The sequence below is a fragment of the Rhinatrema bivittatum genome, chromosome 2, assembly GCF_901001135.1.
Source record: "Rhinatrema bivittatum chromosome 2, aRhiBiv1.1, whole genome shotgun sequence".
NCBI classification, from domain to species: domain Eukaryota; kingdom Metazoa; phylum Chordata; class Amphibia; order Gymnophiona; family Rhinatrematidae; genus Rhinatrema; species Rhinatrema bivittatum.
In genome coordinates, this window is record NC_042616.1 from 421,814,718 (window position 1) to 421,835,292 (window position 20,575).

The 20,575-nt window shown below is 46.0% G+C and overlaps 1 protein-coding gene across 1 annotated transcript in view; it reads left to right on the forward strand.

The window, feature by feature from the left end:
• DDX17 (DEAD-box helicase 17) overlaps nucleotides 1–20,575 on the forward strand; it is a 195,429-nt gene that overhangs the window by 33,829 nt on the left and 141,025 nt on the right. Inside the window, exon 3 of the mRNA XM_029590213.1 lies at nucleotides 15,573–15,669. Coding sequence (XP_029446073.1) covers nucleotides 15,573–15,669 — 97 coding nt within the window. The remainder of the gene's footprint in view (nucleotides 1–15,572; nucleotides 15,670–20,575) is intronic.

Below are 20,575 nucleotides of genomic sequence, written 5' to 3' on the forward strand. Positions count from 1 at the left end.
AGTACCCTCAGATGTATCCCATCTGGCCCCATTACTTTATCTAATTTTAAGATAAGTTTCATTAGTTTCTCATGAACACATTGTTCAGAAAATTGATTGAGGTTTACTTCATTTCCAATCTTTCTTGTTTGTTTTATGCAGTTGTGTGCCTAGCTCTTTCACAGTGAACACTGAACTGAAATATTTGTTAAGCAATTTTGTGTTTTTCCTCAGCCTCTACATATTCCTCCTCTTCCTCTCTGAATAATCTTACAATGCCATGTTTGCATTCCCTTCTTTCATGAACATATTTAAGTCTTGTCCCCGTTTTACTGTATTTGATATTTTTTCTTCATTTGAATTTTTGCATTCCTGACTACTTTCCCAGCTACAGCTTTTCTATATACTGTTGCCTGTTTTCCTCTTTGTGATCTTAGTTTTTGAATGTTTTATTTTCCCATTTTTAGAAAACGATAGCCTCTTTCTTTTTTCCTTTATTTACTTCCCTACCAAAAAGGTTAGCTGCCTTTTATAATATTTCCTTTTAGTTTTAACCATCACTTTTCCATTTCTTCTAGATTCCCCATTCAGTTGATAACTCCTTGAGTTACTCCCCCATTTTAACATAGTTTTCCTGAGGTGTTGGACCCTTCCTGTTAAATTTGTTGGTCCATGGACTTCTCCCACAAACCATCGCACTTACACCTCAGGCCAGGCCTCTCCTGTTGTTTCCCGATGCTGGACTACCTTCCTCCTCCAGTGTGGCAGGACACTACTGCCTCCATTCCTCCTAGGTCATGCACGCGCTGACTCCATCGATTTTTAAAGGACCTGCAGTGGGAAAGAACAGGAGGCGCCTCCCAATGACATCACTCCTCTAACCTGTAAAAGGCCCCTGCAGACTTTCCTCCAGTGCCTCGGCAACAGGTTTCTCTACGTCCTTCTATTGTGTGTTGCCTCAGCATCCTTGTCATTGTTCTCCAGTTCCTTCACTCCATGTTTTCAGTTCCATTTCTTATCTTCAGTTCTTAAGTTCACCACGTCTCCTCATTTGTACTTCTGTTCTGCTCCTTGCCTATCCATCCCGCCTTTCCCTTTGGACGGCTACCCGGTATTGACCTTAACCTGCCTCTTGGACCTTCCTGAACGTTGCCTGCTTCAGGATTCGCTTGTACCGCATCTGCTCCAGCCCATCGGTCTCAACAGACCTTACAACCATCAGCAGAGGCTATCCACCTCTAAGACCTGCCAGCCCCAGCACCCAAAGGTTCAACCCGAGGGGAATGTGGGCTGGTAAAGGTGAAACTCCGGTTGGGCCTCTGCCTCGTCCAGCTCCACCTGTCAACAGTGGGGATCTGCAGGTTGTGCCAACTTCAGCTCCCCAAGTTCAACTTCCCCTTTTAATGAACCTTTCATCTCCTGCACTCTTAATATTGAACCACACCTTCTGATGAACATTGTATCCTAGACTATTATAGATACTGTTCTTTTTGATAAGAACCAGATGTATCATCCCTCCCGTGTGGGTTCTGTTACTAGTTGCCAGAAGATTTCTCCTTGCAGAGAATCCAGGATCTTCCGGCTTCTAGAAGACACCACAGCCAGGATGTCCCAGTCGACATCCGGCAGATTGAAATCCCCTAGCAATGTTGTGAATGTCCTCCATTAAATCTCTGTCCATTTCTTCTATCTGTGATGGAGGTCTGTATATTAACTATCCCAGTCATGTTTTTTCATGAACCATGTCTTCATAAAACCCCCTACATCTAAAATCAGCTTCTTCCATTACTGCCTCTAGATCCAGGACTTTATTTCCCATACTGTGAGCATTAGTGTACATAGCTTTCCAGATGTTGCCCTTTTACCCCATTTTTTAAAAATAAGGATTTAATGTTTTACCTTAAGGTTTTGTTCACCCATCCCCAATGATCCTAGTTTAAAGCCCTCCTCGGGAGATTGCCATTCTGTTGGAAGATGCTATGTCCCTTTTTTTACAGGTGGACCCCATCTCTGCCCAGCAATCCTTGAAACATTCCATGGTCCAGGAAGCCAAAATGTTGTCGTTGGCGACACCTATGCAGCCATTAATTTATCCCAAAATGTGTTTCCCTGCCTAAGCCTTTTCCTTAACTGGGAGGATGGAGAAGCACCTATCTGCTTTACCCTCTCTCCCAAAGTCATTTTTGATACAATCTGTTTGGTACCTAGCAGTATCATTTGTGCTAGCAGAGCAGCATCAGATAGTATTCAGTAGGCTTAAGGATTTTTGGCAGTCTCTCTGTAATGTTTGATTTTGGCACCCGGCAGACAGCACGCTTCCTAGGGCAGCGTATCCAGTTGACAGATAGATGCCTCTCAGAAGTGAGTCACCAACCAGTCAACCACCACTACCCTCCTGTCTCTTAAGTGCAGTGGTTGTTCAGCCTACAATTTGGGGGTTTGCATGTTTTGGTTCCTCATTGTCTGATGGTTTCTTCTTCCCTACTTCTAGGGTTACATCCCATTTCTTCACTTAAGGAAAATTGGAAACGTGGTATAGGATCAAGTAGCTGTAGTAATCTGGGTCCATTTGTCATCTTGTCCAGTTTCACCTTTTACCTCTGTTTTCCATCTTTGATGCTTCAGTAATCATTTCATCGATGTAGTCCTCGTTCTTCTGGATGCTTCTCAGTTTCGCCATCTGAGTTCTGCCACCTGTTTCCTAAGGGGGGCAATCTGCAGACATCTTTTACAGTGAGGATCTGGTTCAGAGCATCTGTCTAGACATCAGTAGAAGTGGTAACAACAGTGACAGCTTTGGCGATAACAATCTTTCCCAGCCATCCTTCAGTTGTTTGGAGCTTCTGGTACCTGATGAAAGAAATGAGAAAGTCCCTGCTTTTTCATTAACTGTCCTGCAAGTAAAGTTAGCGATCCTATAGAATCTTAACTGCCATCTCTACTCTCAGAATTCCTGCTTGTGGTCCTGTTTGCTTGCTTACTTGATGCTAGGATGTATGAAGTGTTGTATCTTATTCTTTCAGACTTCAGAATATATTTTTAAATCTGAGGTATGTAGTTTGTGGTTCCCTTGATAGACTCTCTTCTTGCTAAGGGTATAAAAGTAAACCTGAGCCACTAGAAACTATTACCACAGAGATAAAATATAATGCTGCTGATCAAGATCAGAAGAAATTTACTTAATGTGTTTTATTTGCAGAAGATGCAGTGATTTAAATCACTTGCCATCCCACCCCATCCTAGTAGAAGGCAGTACTTTTCTCCAACTGATGACACGTAATTTATCCTAATCAAGGATTCTTATTATCTTTACCTATGATTAATAGACCTATTATTTCTTATAATTTTGGTTAGGGTTATATTGCATTTATTTTTCTAAGGTCACTAATAGGTGCAGTTATATACAATTTTCCAAAATCCTTTTTCTAATTTATGAAATATTTTTGTTCTTAAGAGTACATTCTAAAAAGAATCCTGTTGCCATAACTACTAAAGATAAAGAATCCTGTTGCCATAACTACTAAAGATAAGACCAACTAAAAATAACTTACCTGAAGTGTATACTATGGTATTACTAAATAAGCTACCCCTGAACTTAGTTTTAATTCCACAGAAGACTAAAGTTATCTAAATTATTTCCTTGAGCTACTCTGCTAACCATTGTAAAGTTATTCTAATTAGTAGGTTAGTCCAGTGGTTCTCAATTTTCTTGCCTTCGTGACACACCTGACAGACCATGCTCACATGTGTGACACACTGCTCATTACAATTCACAGTGGAAATAAAAAAAATAAAGGTCCAGTATTGTTTTTGTTAAGAATGGCACAAGGGAAAGATAAGTACTCTGAACAGAAACTGCATAAATAGTAAACATCCCATACCAAAACACCAATTTCCAGCACTCAAAAGGTAACCAGCTTACCTAAGAAAAGGCAACACTGAAAATATTACACCAGGCCTTAAGACACCAATACACCTCCTATTAGGAAAACGGACCAAGCCAGGCTGCTATAGAGCCCTACCCAGAAAATACACGCCAGCAGAATACCTCACCTTAGTCAAATGTGCAGACCCTCACATAACAAAGAATAAAGAGGCCATAAAGCATAACTAGAAACATGCAGACAAAAACTGTACTGGAAACCACAACAAGCCAGAGAGACTGTATGCAGTGTAACAAAGAAAAAAGACAAACTTCACCAGTCCTCAAAACAAATCAAGAAATATAAAATCAATAGCAGTAAAACCATAAAAGAACAGATTTCAAAAAAGCTGATGAATGGAATATCCAATAATTAAAAACTTCATATAAAACTTTTCTAGATACCAATAAAATATTTCAAAATAGACACACAGACCCAATAATAAAAAAAAAATAAGGATAAAAAAATGCTTTTCTCTGCATACCTGGGAACATTTGATATCCAAGTGCCCTGAGATTGTTTTAAATTCGCAGGAGGAGGGATGGTTTGTCTGCAACTTTATCCTCTCTTGTCACACACAAGCTCTCATACTGGCTCTCAATCATACACGCAAACACATACTCTCTCTCTCTCTCTCACTTACATAGGCTGTCAGTCATGCACATATACACATGCTTTTTCTCTCTCACTTATATAGGCTCTTCATCACACATTTACACACATGCTGTCTCTTTTCACACTTACACACAGGCTTTCAATCACACACTTGCACACATGCTCCTCTCACTTACAGATAGGTTCTCAATCAAATAGTCAAATGCTCTCTCACCTACACTGGCTGCCAGTTACACATATACACACATGCTATCTCTCTTACCTATACATACACACAGGCTCTTAATCATACATGCACATGATCTCTCTCACACACAGGTTCTTGATCACACACACATACTGTCTTTCACCCAAACAGGCTTTCAGTCACTCACTTACATACATTCTGTCTCACACACATGCACACAGGATCTCAAACACACATACTTGCTCACTCAGTCCCCCAACAAACTATCAGCAGCAGCCTCCTCTTCTTCCAGCCCTTGCAGCCTCAAGAAAGGACCCCCATCCGTTGCAGGGGCTGACATTGCTCCTCTTTTGCTCTGTGTCGTGCCTCTCTTCTTCGGGACGATGATGCACGCATGGTCTCTTCTTCTCGAGCGCGCGTTTGCTGCACAGTACTTTCTTTTCTGGGCCGTGGGAGGGAAGAAAAGACCATGCTGGTGCTGCTGACTCCAGCTCTCCTGCCGTGTTCTGCCTGGGCTATCAATATTTTAAGCCTGGGTTGAGGATGACTTCCTATTTCGCTGGGGTAGGGGGAGCAGCTGGGTCAGCGGGGGACCGGGAAGTGTGGCAACACACCTGCATGTGTGCTTGGCGACACACTGGTGTGTCACGATACACTGGTTGAGAACCGCTGGGTTATTCTATAACAGTGGCTCCCAAACCCGTCCTAGAGGACACCCAGTCACCTGGGTTTTCAGGATGTCCACAATGAATATGCATGACATAAATGTGCATATCATGGAGAGTCAGTATACGCAAATCTCTCATGTGGAAATGAATGGGAGCCAATGATGGATATTTTTTAAATTATTTCTACTTATTGTGAAAGCTCACCTGAGTATGAAAGTATTCACATCTGTATATTTTTCTTCCATAAATTATACTCAGGACAAATAATGGCAAAGAACTGAGTGAAGCTCTACATTTTTGGCGAAGAAGACTGTGGTTTCCAGAGTTGTTAGCCCCAAATATCAGAAAAGTTCATTCTGCCATATATGGCAGATTTCATAGAACAATTCCCTGTAAAGCACCCAAACCTGCTGTTTGGAATTTGATTTAGAGATTAAAAGGTGGTAGACCTTTGAATGTCGAGTTATTGTGACAGTGGTTTCTGATGTGTTAGGTGCAAAGAGAGCCCATTATACATTTGGATATGTTTTGCAAATTTGTCTATATGAAAGCATTTAAACAACAAAGGACTTGGTTAGCTATTACAATTGTTTGAGTTTCAGTGAGAATATGGAGCTCTGGTCAGGTGGCAGGTAGCTTAGTCTCCTGAGGCTGAGAGTTACAGCTGGTCTCTAACCTGAAGAAAGAGGATAATCCTGAAGTCAAGAATGGTGGGAGAATTATTTGGTGGAATTGGAAGAGTAGCCTAGTGTTTAGAGCAGCAGGTTTAGAACCAGAGCAAGTCACTTTACCCTCTATTGTCTCAAGTACAAACTATCCAGCTACTGCCTGTTTAGCTAAACCTTCAAGGTGCTTCTTCCCCCTATGTTTTTATCACACCTTGGCTGTCCACAAATCTAAAGGAAGAGAGAGACTCAAGATTCAGTCTGTCCTAAAATTATTCTTTTATTTCATGCACTGATATTATATTGTATAAGAAAGAACAGCAGGCAATAAATTGTTCAGTATTCCTCCTCCTGGGGAAGGCGTTCTGGCATGTACAGCGTAAAGCCAGATCAAAACTCTTCCCACTGACTTTGTTCTTACCTCTCTTATACACCTCTACTGCAGCTGCGTGCAAAACTTTTAATCTATGCATTTCTATTTTCTAAGACATTGCTCTTTGTTTTTCCTTATCTGCTCATCAAAGCCCATCTATCTCACCCACATACCCTGATTCCCCCACATTGTTCCTCCCATAGTTGTTTCTGGGCACTGAGAGGCGAGGATCACCTTGCTGGTGACTGAAAGGAATCAGTAAGTTTTTGCTTGGGAAATTTTCTTTGGGAATATTATTTAGTGTGTTTGCGCTTTTAATAGTCAGTAAGGCAGGGAATAAAGTGAAGTTAGACTGTTTGTGTTTTCAAATAGTAAGGCAGCTAGCTAGTAAGCGGTAGTTTGTGTTTATTTTTAATAGTCTGTAAGGCAGCAGAAGATAGTGTTTGTATATTTAAAAAAAAAAAAAAAAAAAGTAGCCAGAAGCTAGAAATAAGCTAGGAGCAGTGTATAAGTAAAAAGGTTGAAAAGTTCAGTACTCACCTCAGAAAGATGTTAAGGTAGTGTGATTTGGTTTGATTAGGTACCAACATTTGTTAATCAAGAGAGCAGTGAGTCACTCTGGCTGACTAACTGAAGTTAGACTGGATTTGGTGAGAGAGGGTACCGGTAGTGGGGCCGCTTGGCAATAGTGATCATAATATGATCAAATTTGAATTAATGACTGGAAGGGGAACAGTAAGGAAATCCACGGCTCTCGTGCTAAACTTTCAAAAGGGAAACTTTGATAAAATGAGAAAAATAGAAAAAAATTGAAAGGAACAGCTACAAAAATAAAGTGCGCAAGAAGCGAGGTCATTGTTAAAAAAAAATAAAAAAATAAAAAAAAAAAAATACCATCCTAGAAGCACAGTCCAGATGTATTCCACACATTAAGAAAGGTGGAAAGAAGGCAAAACAATCACCGGCATGGTTAAAAGGGGAGGTGAAAGAAGCTATTTTAGCCAAAAGATCTTCATTCAAAAATTGGAAGAAGGATCCAACAGAAGAAAATAGGATAATGCATAAACGTTGGCAAGTTAAATGTAAGACATTGATAAGACAGGTAAGAGAGAATTTGAAAAGAAGTTGGCTGTGAAGGTAAAAACTCACAGTAAAAACATTTTAAAATATATCCGAAGCAGAAAGCCTGTGAGGGAGTCAGTTGAATCATTAGATGGTCGAGGGGTTAAAGGGGCAATTAGAGAAGATAAGGCCAATGTAGAAAGATTACATGATTTTTTTGCTTCAGTGTTTACTGAAGAGGATGTTAGGGAGATACCCGTATCGGAGAAGGTTTTCATGGGTGATGATTCAGATGGACTTAACCAAATCACGGTGAACCTAGAAGATGTGGTAGGCCTGATTGACAAACTGAAGAGTAGTAAATCACCTGGACTGGATGGTATACACCCCAGGGTTCTGAAGGAACTAAAAAACGAAATTTCAGACCTTTCAGGAAAAATTTGTAACCTATCTTTAAAATCATTCATTGTACCTTAAGACTGGAGGGTGGCTAATGTAACCCTCAATATTTAAAAAGGGCTCCAGGGGTGATCCAGGAAACTACAGACCAGTTAGCCTGACTTCAGTGCCAGGAAAAATAGTGGAAAGTGTTCTAAATGTCAAAATCACAGAACACTTGCCTCACAAATCTGCTTCACTTTTTTGAAGGAGTTAATAATATGTAGATAAAGGCGAACCGGTAGATGTAGTGTATTTGGATTTTCAGAAGGCGTTTGACAAAGTTCCTCATGAGAGGCTTCTAGGAAAAGTAAAAAGTCATGGGATAGGTGGCGATGTCCTTTTGTGGCTTACAAACTGGCTAAAAGATAAGAAACAAAGAGTAGGATTAAATGGACAATTTTCTCAGTGGAAGGGAGTGGGCAGTGGAGTGCCTCAGGGATCTGTATTGGGACCTGTACTTTTCAATATATTTATAATGATCCGGAAAGAAATAAGACGAGTGAGGTAATAAAATTTGCAGATGATACAAAATTGTTCAGAGTAGTTAAATCACAAGCAGATTGTGATAAATTGCAGGAAGACCTTCTGAGACTGTAAAATTGGGCATACAAATGGCATATGAAATTTAATGTGGATAAGTGCAAGGTGATGCATATAGGGAAAAATAACCCATGTTATAGTTAGTGTTAGGTTCCATATTAGGAGCTACCACCCAAGAAAGAGATCTAGGTGTCATAGTGGATAACACATTGAAATCATCGGTTCACTGTGCTGCGGCAATCAAAAAAGCAAACAGAATGTTGGGAATTATTAAAAAGGGAATGGTGAATAAAATGGAAAATGTCATAATGCCTCTGTATCGCTCCATGGTGAGACTGCACCTTGAATACTGTGTACAATTCTGGTCACCGCATCTCAAAAAAGATATAGTTGCGATGGAGAAGGTACAGAGAAGGGCGACCAAAATGATAAAGGGAATGGAAAAGCTCCCCTATGAGGAAAGACTAAAGAGGTTAAAGGACTGTTCAGCTTGGAGAAGAGACGGCTGAGGGGGGATATGATAGAGGTGTTTAAAATCATGAGAGATCTAGAATGGGTTAATGTGAATCAGTTATTTACTTTTTCAGATAATAGAAGGATTAGAGGGGCACTCCATGGGGTTAGCATGTGGCACATTTAAAACTAATCTGAAAAAGTTCTTTTTCACTCGACGCACAATTAAACTCTGGAATTTGTTGCCAGAGGATGTGGTTAGTGCAGTTAGTGTAGCTGGGTTTCTCACAGGACAAGCAGGATGGTAGTCCTCACATATGGGTGACATCATCAGGATGGAGCCCAATCACGGAAAACTTCTGTCAAAGTTTCCAGAACTTTGACTGGCCCCTACTGTGCATGCCCAGCATGGCATTAACCCTGCAGCCAGCAGGGGTCCCCTTTCAGTCTTCTTTTTTCCGCACAGCAGTAGCCTCGCGGTAAAGGAGCTCTGAAGAGCTTCCTGACAGGAATTTTCCTCACGGAATTACTAAAAGTTATTTGCCTCAGGGGTCCCTCTTCTAACTTTTCTCAGTCCGCGGTACTCTGGTAAGTTTTTACCCGTTTTCCGTCGATTACAGTCGAGTTTGGCCCTTGCGGCCTACTGGCCGTCGACCGTACCGCGGCTCGATTTTTTGCCATGGCGTCGGGGGTTTCATCGGTGCCCGGACTGTACCTGCACCATGTCTATCACAGACCCCCATAAAGCCTGTATAATGTGCCTAGGACGCGAGTACGATGTCTTGACCTGCACCAAATGTGCCCTAATGACACCTAAGGGTCACAAGGCCAGAATGGAGAAGTTGGAACTTCTCTTCTGTGCTCAAACCCCGACTCCGTCCATTGCATCGACGTCGTCGGCACCGTCAACTTCGCGCCAGCATCGACCACCGACCGGTGACTGACCGCCATCGACGACTTCTCGGCCATCGACACCCTCCACCCTCCACTCCCCCTCAGGATTGAGGGGATTGCAGGGAGAAACATCGCCATCGACACCGTAAGACTCGGACCATCGAGGGAGCGAAATCATCGACCTCGCCATCCGAGCCGCTGTCGAAGTGACCCGTCCAGGAAAGGCACCGACCATTCCTGCGACAGTCACCAAGGCAATCCTCACCTGATCGGGGATCGGGAGCCACGACTCCAACTTTAACGGTGGTCCCTCTGGCTATGCCTCTGCCTCCTTCTTCTGTACTGGATCCGGGGCTGCTTGCTCCAGGTCTCTGAGGATCGGATGGTTCAGGATGCCATCGACAAGGCGATGCAACGTCTTCAGGTTCCACCGGCACCGTCTGTGGAACCGATCATCGACCCGATTCCGGCAGCGCTAGCACCGCTGCTTTCCAGGATAGAAGCGCTTATGACCGCCTTTCCTCCGATGGTTCCTGGGTCTCCGATGGCTCAGATGCCCTCCCCATTGACTGCATCATCGGGAGGAGAAACACCGTTTCGCATCCCTCCATCGGGAGTTCTGCCTCAGCCATCGATGCCGATACGTCCCTCGCTACCGACCCATCCATCGGTGCCGATACATCCGTCGGCACCACAGACTCATCCATTGATGCCTTCGATGCCATCATCGGTGCCTCCGATAATTCCTCCGATTCCTTTGGAGCCTAGACCGGGGCCTTCAGGTCTTCAACCACTCTGCTCCCTTTAGTTCCTAGAGTAGCAGGTGCTGATCCTTATGACACTTGGGGTGATGACACTTCAACAGACACCGATGATTTACCTTCACCTTCACCTACTGAGAGTAGGAAGCGTTCTCCTCCAGCGGACCTCTCCTTTATAAATTTTGTGAAGGAAATGTCTGAATTGGTTCCCTTCCAATTGCAGACTGAACATGATGATAGGCACCAGATGATAGAATTGCTCCAATTCCTGGATGCCCCTAAGGTAATCACCTCTATTCCCATCCATCAGGTCCTTCTTGATCTTCTTAAGAACTGGGAACATCCTGGATCTATTGCTCCAGTACATAGAAAAGCTGACACTACCTATTTGGTACAATCAGCCCCAGGTTTTCAAAAATCTCAGCTTGATCACCACTCGGTCGTTGTAGAGTCTGCTCAAAAAAGGGCGAAGAGGTCAAAACCTCACTCATCTGTTCCTCCTGGAAAGGAACAGAAGTTCCTAGATAACATTGGTTGCCGAGTATTTCAAGGGGCCATGCTCATCTCCCGAATTGCTGCCTACCAGCTTTATATGACCCAATATAACACGGTCATTTTTAAGCAGATACAGGATTTCTCAGACTCCCTGCCTCAGCAATTTCAAGAACAATTACAAACCCTAGTCAAGGGTTTTGAGGCAGGCAAGCATGAGATCAGAACATCTTATGACATTTTTGATACTTCTACCAGAGTGTCTGCAGCTGCCATTTCGGCGAGGCGGTGGGCTTGGCTCAAGTCTTCTAATCTTTGCCCAAAAGTACAAGACCGGTTACCCGACCTGCCTTGTCGGATATAATCTGTTTGGCGAGTGGATTCAACGGACGGTGGCAGAATTAAAAGACCATCATGAGACCCTAAGACAGCTCTCTTTGATGCCTTCTGACTTCTCCTCAAAACAGCCTTTCAGAAAGGACTCTTAAGAAGTCATTCTTCCACCCAAAGAAGTCTTACCTGCCACCATCCAGATCTCGTGCCATGAGACCTTATCAAAAACCACAGTCTCATGAAGCCCGAAAACAAAAACCACAAGCAGCTCCTCAACCAGGACCTGCTTCAGGTTTTTGACTTCCATTTAGAGAGCAGCAGCCAGATTCCTCTGTCACACATACCAGTAGGAGGTCAATTGTACCACTTCCACAACATGTGGCATTCAATCACATCCGACCAATGGGTATTAGCAATCATTGCTCAGGGTTACCATCTGAACTTTCTCGCCCTACCACCAGACTCCCCTCCTCTACAGATGTGGAGAACATCCGAACACTCCATTCTTCTGGATCAAGAGGTTTCCCTCCTCCTCCAGTCAAGAGCGATAGAACCCGTTCCATACTCTCAGCAAGGCCTGGGGTTCTATTCCCGGTACTTAATTCCCAAAAAATCGGAAGGTGTCTGTCCTATTCTAGACTTACGGGCCCTCAACAAGTACCTTCAACTAGAAAAGTTCAAGATGGTCACCTTGAGCTCTCTTCTACAAAGAGAAGACTGGCTCTGCTCTCTGGACCTCCAGGACGCATACACCCACATTGCGATAACTCCAGCTCATCGCAAGTATCGAGTGCTCACGTTCGGCCTAGCGTCTGCGCCACGAGTCTTTACCAAATGCCTTGTAGTTGTCGCAGCCTTCCTCAGAACACAAGGTGTTCACGTCTACCCCTACCTGGACGATTGGTTAATCAGGGCTCCCACTCAGCAAGCTGCTCTGTCATCCCTCAATCTAACCTTACACACACTAATGTCGCTAGGATTTCTCATCAATTACGAAAAATCCTACTTAGTCCCATCTCAAACCTTATCGTTTATTGGGGCAGACTTGGACACCTTTCAGGCAAAGGCTTTCCTACCTCAACAACGAGCACTGACTCTTGTGTCCCTTGCTCACCAGCTGCAGTCTCAGCACTCCTCGATTGCATGCCAATTTCTCGTCCTCCTGGGACACATGGCGTCCTCAGTCCATGTCACACCAATGGCCCGCTTGGCCTTGAGACTCATGCACTGGGCTCTGGGGTCTCAATGGACTCAAGCTATTCAGCCTCTGTCGATCATTGTCCGCATCACCGACTCACTCAGTCTGTCTCTCGCCTGGTGGAAAAATCAGACCAATCTCCTCCAGGGATTGCCCTTCCAGGTTCCAAATCCTCAAATTATTCTCACCACCGACGCTTCCAACCTCGAGTGGGGAGCCCATGTAGCCAATCTGCAGACACAAGGCTCTTGGTCTCCAGAGGAAGCCAAATACCAAATAAATATCCTGGAACTTCGAGCAATCAGATATGCTCTCAGGGCCTTTCAGGATCGCCTCTCAAATCAAGTCATCCTGATTCAGACGGACAACGAGGTGGTGATGTGGTACATCAACAAACAAGGAGGCACAGGCTCCTTCCTTCTGTGTCAGGAAGCTGCGCAGATTTGGTCGGAAGCTCTCTCCCATTCAATGTAGCTCAGGGCCACCTGGTTGCCGGGAGTGGACAATGTGCTGGCAGACAAGCTAAGTCACGTCTTCCAACCGTACGAGTGGTGTCTCAACCCCTCGGTAGCGAAATCCATCTTCCAACAATGGGGATCTCCTCGGATAGACCTCTTTGCGTCCCCACAAAACCGCAAAGTGGAGAACTTCTGCTCTCTCATTCGCAGCAAACACTCTCAACCCAGAGACGCATTCTCCCTCTCTTGGGCATCCGGTCTGCTCTATGCATTCCCTCCACTTCCTCTTCTCTCGAAGACTCTCGTAAAGTTACGTCAGGACAAGGGAACCATGATCCTGATAGTACCTCACTGGCCTCGCCAAGTGTGGTTTCCAATACTTCAGGACCTCTCTATCCGCAAGCACATTCCCTTGGGAAAGGACCCGCTTCTGATCATTCAAAACGACGGGTGCCTACGACATCCCAATCTTTAAGCCTTGTCCCTGACGGCATGGATGTTGAAAGGTTAATCCTTCAGCCACTTAACCTTTCTGAGCCAGTTTCCCGTGTCCTGATTGCTTCACGGAAGCCTTCCACGAGAAAAGCTTACTCTTACAAATGGAAAAGATTCACGTCATGGTGCTCTTCTCAGTTCCTTGACCCTTTTTCCTGTCCAATCCAGAAATTTCTGGATTATCTCTGGCATCTATCAGAGTCAGGTCTTAAGACTGCCTCCATTAGAATGCATGTCAGTGCGGTAGCCGCCTTCCATAAAGGTGTCGGGGATGTGTCTATATCAATACACCCCCTTGTAACATGTTTTTTGAAGGGCTTGCTCCACATCAAGCCTCCGCTATGTCCTCCGGCCCCTTCTTGGGACCTTAATCTAGTTCTGGGTCGGCTCATGAAACCACCATTCGAGCCTCTCCACTCCTGTGACCTTAGATATCTCACATGGAAAGTGATTTTCCTTTTGGCTATCACTTCAGCTCGCAGAGTTAGTGAATTGCAGGCTCTAGTTACCTATCCGCCTTACACTAAACTTCTGCAGGACTGGGTGGTACTCTGCACTCACCTGAAATTCTTGCCTAAAGTAGGGTTTTACCTAGACTGTACAGCTGCCCACAGGAAAAACACTCAATTGTTTGTCTTTTTCCACCCTAATAAGTTAGGGAAGCCTGTGGGTAAGCAGACTCTATCCTCCTGGATGGCGGACTGCATAACCTTCTGCTATCAGCAAGCGGGCATTCCATTCAAAGACCGTGTTAAAGCACACTCTGTGAGGGCCATGGCGACTTCAGTAGCACACCTATGAGCTGTGCCGCTTCCTGACATTTGTAGAGCTGCCACTTGGCGTTCTCTCCACACCTTTGCAGCTCACTATTGCTTGGACAAAGCCGGAAGACAAGATTCCATCTTCGGCCAGTCTGTCCTTTATAACCTGTTTACAACGTGACGTACCAACACCCTTCCGCCTGCTCGGTGGGGTTCAGGATGCCCTCATCCAAATTCTAGCCCAGTTGTTGTGCCTGTTGCACGCCTTTGGGTACATTTGGTACATGTTTGGACATCCTCAGCTCGGTACTCACCCATATGTGAGGACTGCAATCCTGCTTGTCCTGTGAGAAAGCAAATGTTGCTTACCTGTAACAGGTGTTCTCACAGGACAGCAAGATGTTAATCCTCACGAAACCGCCCCGCGGGGTTGTGTTCGTAACGTTTTGTTTTATTTTTCGGCACTGCCTGTAGCTTTCAAATAAGACTGAAGGGGGACCCTGCTGGCTGCAGGGTTAGTGCCATGTTGGGCATGCCCAGTAGGGGCCAGTCAAAGTTCTGGAAACTTTGACAGAAGTTTTCCGTGATTAGGCTCCATCCTGATGATGTCACCCATATGTGAGTACTAACATCCTGCTGTCCTGTGAGAACACGTGTTACAGGTAAGCAACATTTGCTTTAAAAAAGGATTGGATAAGTTCTTGGAGAAGTCCATTACCTGCTATTAATTAAGTTGACTTAGAAAATAGCCACTGCTATTACTAGCAACAGTAACATGTAGACTTAGTTTTTGGGTACTTGCCAGGTTCTTATGGCCTGTATTGGCCACTGTTAGAAACAGGATGCTGGGCTTGATGGACCCTTAGTCTGACCCAGTATGGGCATTACGCCAACCAAGAATTTGTGTCCTCCGAATATGACTAGTTTCCCATGGCTGTGTCATCAAGATATTCTGTGAGCACCTTCAAATTAAATAGAGCACAAGTTAAATCAATAACATTTGTTTTAGAACTGGCCAGGCCCAAAAGACTGTTGGCCAATAAGCCATTAGTCCCAATGTTGCTGACAATATTGCTGACTCTCTACAAAACTTAGATTGTGAGCCATTTGATAACAGGGGAAAATACTTACTGTACCTGTAATTTGCCTTGAGCTACCAGTGAAAAGGCATGAGCTGTTTATAGAATAAGTAATAGATCATGAGTTTATATAAGCAAACAAAATCCACATTGGAATTGCTATGTAAACACTCATTTTTTTTCTTTCATATATAGTTTGATGTGGAGGAGTTGCGTCGTAAGAAGGAAATTACAGTAAGAGGAACGGACTGTCCAAAACCGGTATTCAATTTTCACCAGGCTAGCTTCCCCCGTGAGTATTTTTGTACTGATGTCCAGTATTTGTATTTAAATATGGTTAAATAATTTTTATTTTTTAGACTCAAGAAGCAAATAGAAATTAAACGAGAAAAAAGAACAAACCACAAAAATGACAAACAGCTTTGAAGAGGGAGAGCAAATATTACATCTTTTTGCCTTAAGTGGAAGAAAAAAGATTGAAGAGACTTATACAATAACAGCTGTACTGAATTCCCATACATTCTCAGACCTTCATGGTCTTTCTAAGCTCTAAGAAAGCTTTCTTCCATCTCTGCAAAATTGGAAATAGTCACCCACTTAGGTGGCTGATTATTTTCTGTTTGTCCATACAGAAAATTAAAAACAAATTAGGTGGTTTTTTACTCTTTTCTAGGAGGAAGAAAATAGGAAGGTGTAAACATGGAGATAAATTTCTCATTCCCTGTACATACACGGATCAGTCCAGACCATGGGTTGAGCCTCCTGTCCAGCAGATGGAGACAGACCAAAACTGAAAGGATATCCTATATCAGGACAGAGCCTACCCTGCAGCCCTTCAGTATTTGTCTGTCTCCAGCAGATGCCAGACAGCTCACCCTGTGGTTCCTTGTTAGCTTGCCCTTCCCTTACGGGGTTTTCTTCTTTGCTTCTTTCTTAGGGGGCAAGTATTACCTGTCTTTTATTTGATTAAAAAAAAAAATAGAAAAAGAAGAGATCTTTAATTGGAATTTGTATCTGTGTCAGGGAGACAGCCCTGTCTCCCTCGCTCTTGGGGTTCCTAGGGGGGCTTTGCCCCTTGACTTGCTCAGCCTAGGTTCCCTTCCCGATGACCACCTTACCTGGGGCGATACTGGTGGTGATACACTCTCCCTCAGCCTTCTGCCTTGCCCCGGGACGTCTATACCTCGGGTGCATATTCAGGGACGCGTATTCCCCTGCTAAACTATATCTCTACAAGTTTAAAAAAAAAAAATAATAATAATAAAAAAATAAAAAATATATATATATATATATAGTAAATAAATACTATTAATTCAGTGAAAATCAGAGGCAGAAAGGTTTTGACTCTTACGGAGGGAGGGGGTTCGATCTCCTGCTCCTCTCCTCTGGGACTCCCTACTCAGCTGTTTGTGATTTCTCTCGCGGCTGTGCTGCTCACTTCATGCCTCGTTCAAATTTGTGTTTAGCCTGTGGAGAGTCGGCCTCCTGGCTCTCCAGAGATGGGGTGTGCTCTAGATGCCTCCCGGGTGGGGAGGGGCCCCTATGTGGCGGCGCCGAAAAACTCAAGCCCGGGGACGTGCTCCACAACGCATGGCCAGGCCATTCCCGACACGGCAAACCGTGGGAACGGCGGCCATTTTGGGTTTGTCTCCTGATGCTGATTCTGCCTCACAGGGGGCAGAGGAGCAAGATTTGCCAGTTTTACTCCCCGATTTGAGCCCGGTGTGCTCTCAGGGGGATGCCCCGGACCCCCCATCTCTGGCCCGATTTTCTTCGGATTTTGTGCTCCTATTGCAGAAATCATATTTAGCTAGCCTGCAGGAGGAGGCGGAAACCCCCCCCCCCCCCAAATTCCTCTCCCTCCGAAAATCCCTCGGATGCTCGCGCTGCTCCCTCCCCCACGGTTCCGGATCCGCAAGGCCCGGTGCGGGTGGTCCCGGGAGTCCCCCTCCCGGTGGACCCTCCACAGCCCCCCGTGGACCCTCTTAATGATTTTGGTGAAGCTTCGGCTCAGGCCCTCCTGCTCAAGGGCGACGATCCCCACATCCTCCGGTTATTCTAGCGGGAGGAGCTGGAGCCTCTCATACCTTTCGTTTTACAAGAATTGGGGATTGATGCTCTGCTGGATGATTCTGTGACGGCGGCAATGCCACCAAACGCGGACCCGGTCCTGGCGGGACTTAGGGTACTCCCGCGTACGTTCCCCTTCCATCCTATGCATAAACTGCTTCTCCTACAGGAATGGGAAGCCCTGGAGACGGGCCTCCGAGTTGGAAGGGCTATGGATAAGCTCTACCCGCTCCCCGAGGATTGCCTGGACATGCTGAATATTCCCAAAGTGGACTCTTCTGTCTCTGCGGTCACCAAGCATACCACTATTCTGGTGGTGGGCGCTATAGCGTTGCGGGATGTCCAAGACCACAAGCTCGAGTTTTATCTGAAGCGGATCTTTGAGGTCTTAGCTCTAAGGGTCCGGGCAACAATCTGCAGCAGTCTCATGCAGCGGGCAAGCCTTAGGGGATGCAACAATTACTCAGCACCCAGGACCTCCCATCTGCAGGGGCGGAGCAGGCGGAACGCTTAGAGGGCGCCATTGCATATGGCGCGGATGCCCTGTATTACTTGTTCGGCGTTCAGGCCAAGGCAATGGTTTCGGCCAGACGCCGCCTCTGGCTGTGCAACTGGTCCGCAGACTCCTTGTCTAAGGCACAGCTGGGCACACTCCCCTTTTAAGGTCAAGTTGCTTTTCGGAGAGGACCTGGAACAGCTCATTAAATTTTTGGGTGAAAATAAAGTCCATAAGCTGCCGGAGGACCGCCCTAAGCAGTCTAAGTCTCTTTCCCACATGTACCCACTTCCGCGGACAGCGTTGGTACAACACCCTTGGCCGCGGTTCCTTCCCACGGGGTGGTACTTCCAGGTCCCAGTCTTGATCTCATTCCTTTCGTGGCTGCCGTGCCTTCCGAGATGGGAGTCAGCATCACCCAGCCACCAAGACTGCTCCACAATGAGATACGGCCGGTCCATTCCTCCGCACGAAACTTAGGTGGGCGTCTTTCTCTGTTTTACGAGGAATGGGCCAAAATCATGTCCGACCAATGGGTCCTCGAGGTGATAGAAAAAGGCTACACATTAGAATTGGCCCGGACTTACCGGATTTTCATCTCATCTCCCCTTGCGGTCCACTCGAGGCTCCAGGGGCGATTATTTTACCTGTTTACATTCAGGTACTGTAGGTATTTCTCTATCCCCAGAGGGCTTACAATCTAACTTTTTGTACCTGAGGCAATGAAGGGTAAAGGGACTTGCCCAAGGTCACAAGGAGCAACAGCAGGACTTGAACCCAGGTCTCCTGGTTCATAGTCCACTGCTCTAACCACTAGGCTATTTCTCCTCCCGGTACCGGTACCGGTGCAGGAACAAGGCACCGGCCACTTTTCCATTTACTTCGTCATGCCAAAGGACAACGCCTTCCGTCTGATCCTGGACCTCAAGCGGGTCAACCAAGCCCTCTGGATGCTCCATTTTCGAATGGAGACTCTGAGGGCGGTGATAGCGGCGGTCCGTCCGGGAAAGTTCCTTGCCTCCCTCGACTTAACGGAGGCTTACCTGCACATTCAGATTCAACCAGACCATCAGAAGTATCTTCGGTTCCACATCCTAGATCAACACTTCCAATTCCGGGCACTTCCTTTCGGCCTTGTTGGTGGTAGTGGTGGTGGCTCTCCGCTGGGAAGGAATCCTGGTCCACCCTTATCTGGACGACTGGCTCGTGCAGGCCAAGTCATCCGCTCTTTGTGTACGAGCCGTCAACCGGGTTCTTGCTCTTCTCACTTCCCTCGGCTGGATAATCAACTTCCCCAAGAGCAGTCTCCAACCCTCCCAGGTCCTGGAATTCCTGGGAGCTCGCTTTGACACACGAGTAGGAAAAGTGTTCCTCCCGGACACTCGGGCACTCAAACTTACCAATCAAGTGCACAGCTTTATCTCTCTGCCGCTCCCCATGACATGGGATTACCTGCAGATACTGGGGACCTTGGCCTCCACTATCGACCTTGTCCCCTGGGCTTTTGCGCATATGCATCCTTTACAGAAAGCGTTATTATCCCGCTGACACCCAGTCTCCGAACAGTTCCAAGAGATCCCCCCCCCCCTCCGACTCTACCATTTCAGACATTCAGTGGTGGCTGTCGCTGGCGCATCTCCTGAAGGGGATGCCCCTTCTGACTCCCACGTGGGTCATAGTCACGACAGACGCCAGCCTCTCCGGGGGGGGGGGGGGGGCGGTCTGCCAATCTCAAACAACTCAAGGACACTGGTCCCCAGGACAGTCCTGTTGGCATATCAGTCGCTTGGCCCTCAAGGTCTTTCTCCCCCCTAATCCGCCGCAAAGCGGTCCATGTTCTCTCTGACAACTCCACCACGGTGGCCTACATCAATCGTCAGGGGGTACCCGAAGTCGCCTGGTGGCGCTGGAAGCCAGCAAGCTTTTTGCCTGGGCAGAGAGGCACTTGGATTACCTAGTTGCCTCTCACATAGCGGGCAAGGAGAATGTTCAAGCCGACTTTCTCAGCTGACAACGTCTCGATCCTGTCGAGTGGGAGTTGTCAGAGGAGGCAATGGGTTTGATTGTTCGCAGGTGGGGTCCCCTTCACCTGGATTTGATAGCGACTTTAGCCAATGCCAAGGCTCCCAGATTCTTCAGCCGCTGGAGGGAACATTGCTCAGAGGGTGTGGATGCCCTGGCCCTTCCTTGGCCGTCCGACATTCTCCTTTACGTGTTTCCACCTTGGCCTCTCGTGGGAAAAATTCTCAGGAGAATAGAGCTTCACCGGGGTCCGGTCGTTCTCGTGGTCCCCGAGTGGGCTCGCAGGCCGTGGTTCGCGTATCTGGTAAATCTAGCGACAGACGGTCCCCTTCATCTCTGTCACCTTCTTCATCGTCTTCAGCAGGGTCCCGTATTTTTCGACCAGGCGGATCGCTTCTGTCTGGCGGCATGGCATTTGAACGGCGCCGTTTGAGACACAAGGGATATAAAGAAGAGGTTATCTCCACTCTGCTCCAAGCTTGTAAGCGGTCTACGTCCCTGGCTTACGTTCGCGTTTGGAAAGTTTTTGAGAATGCCTGCGCGGAAGCGGGTGTCTCGGTGCGCTCGCCGTCTGTCTCTATGGCTCTCATCTTCCTTCAGCGTGGGCTCT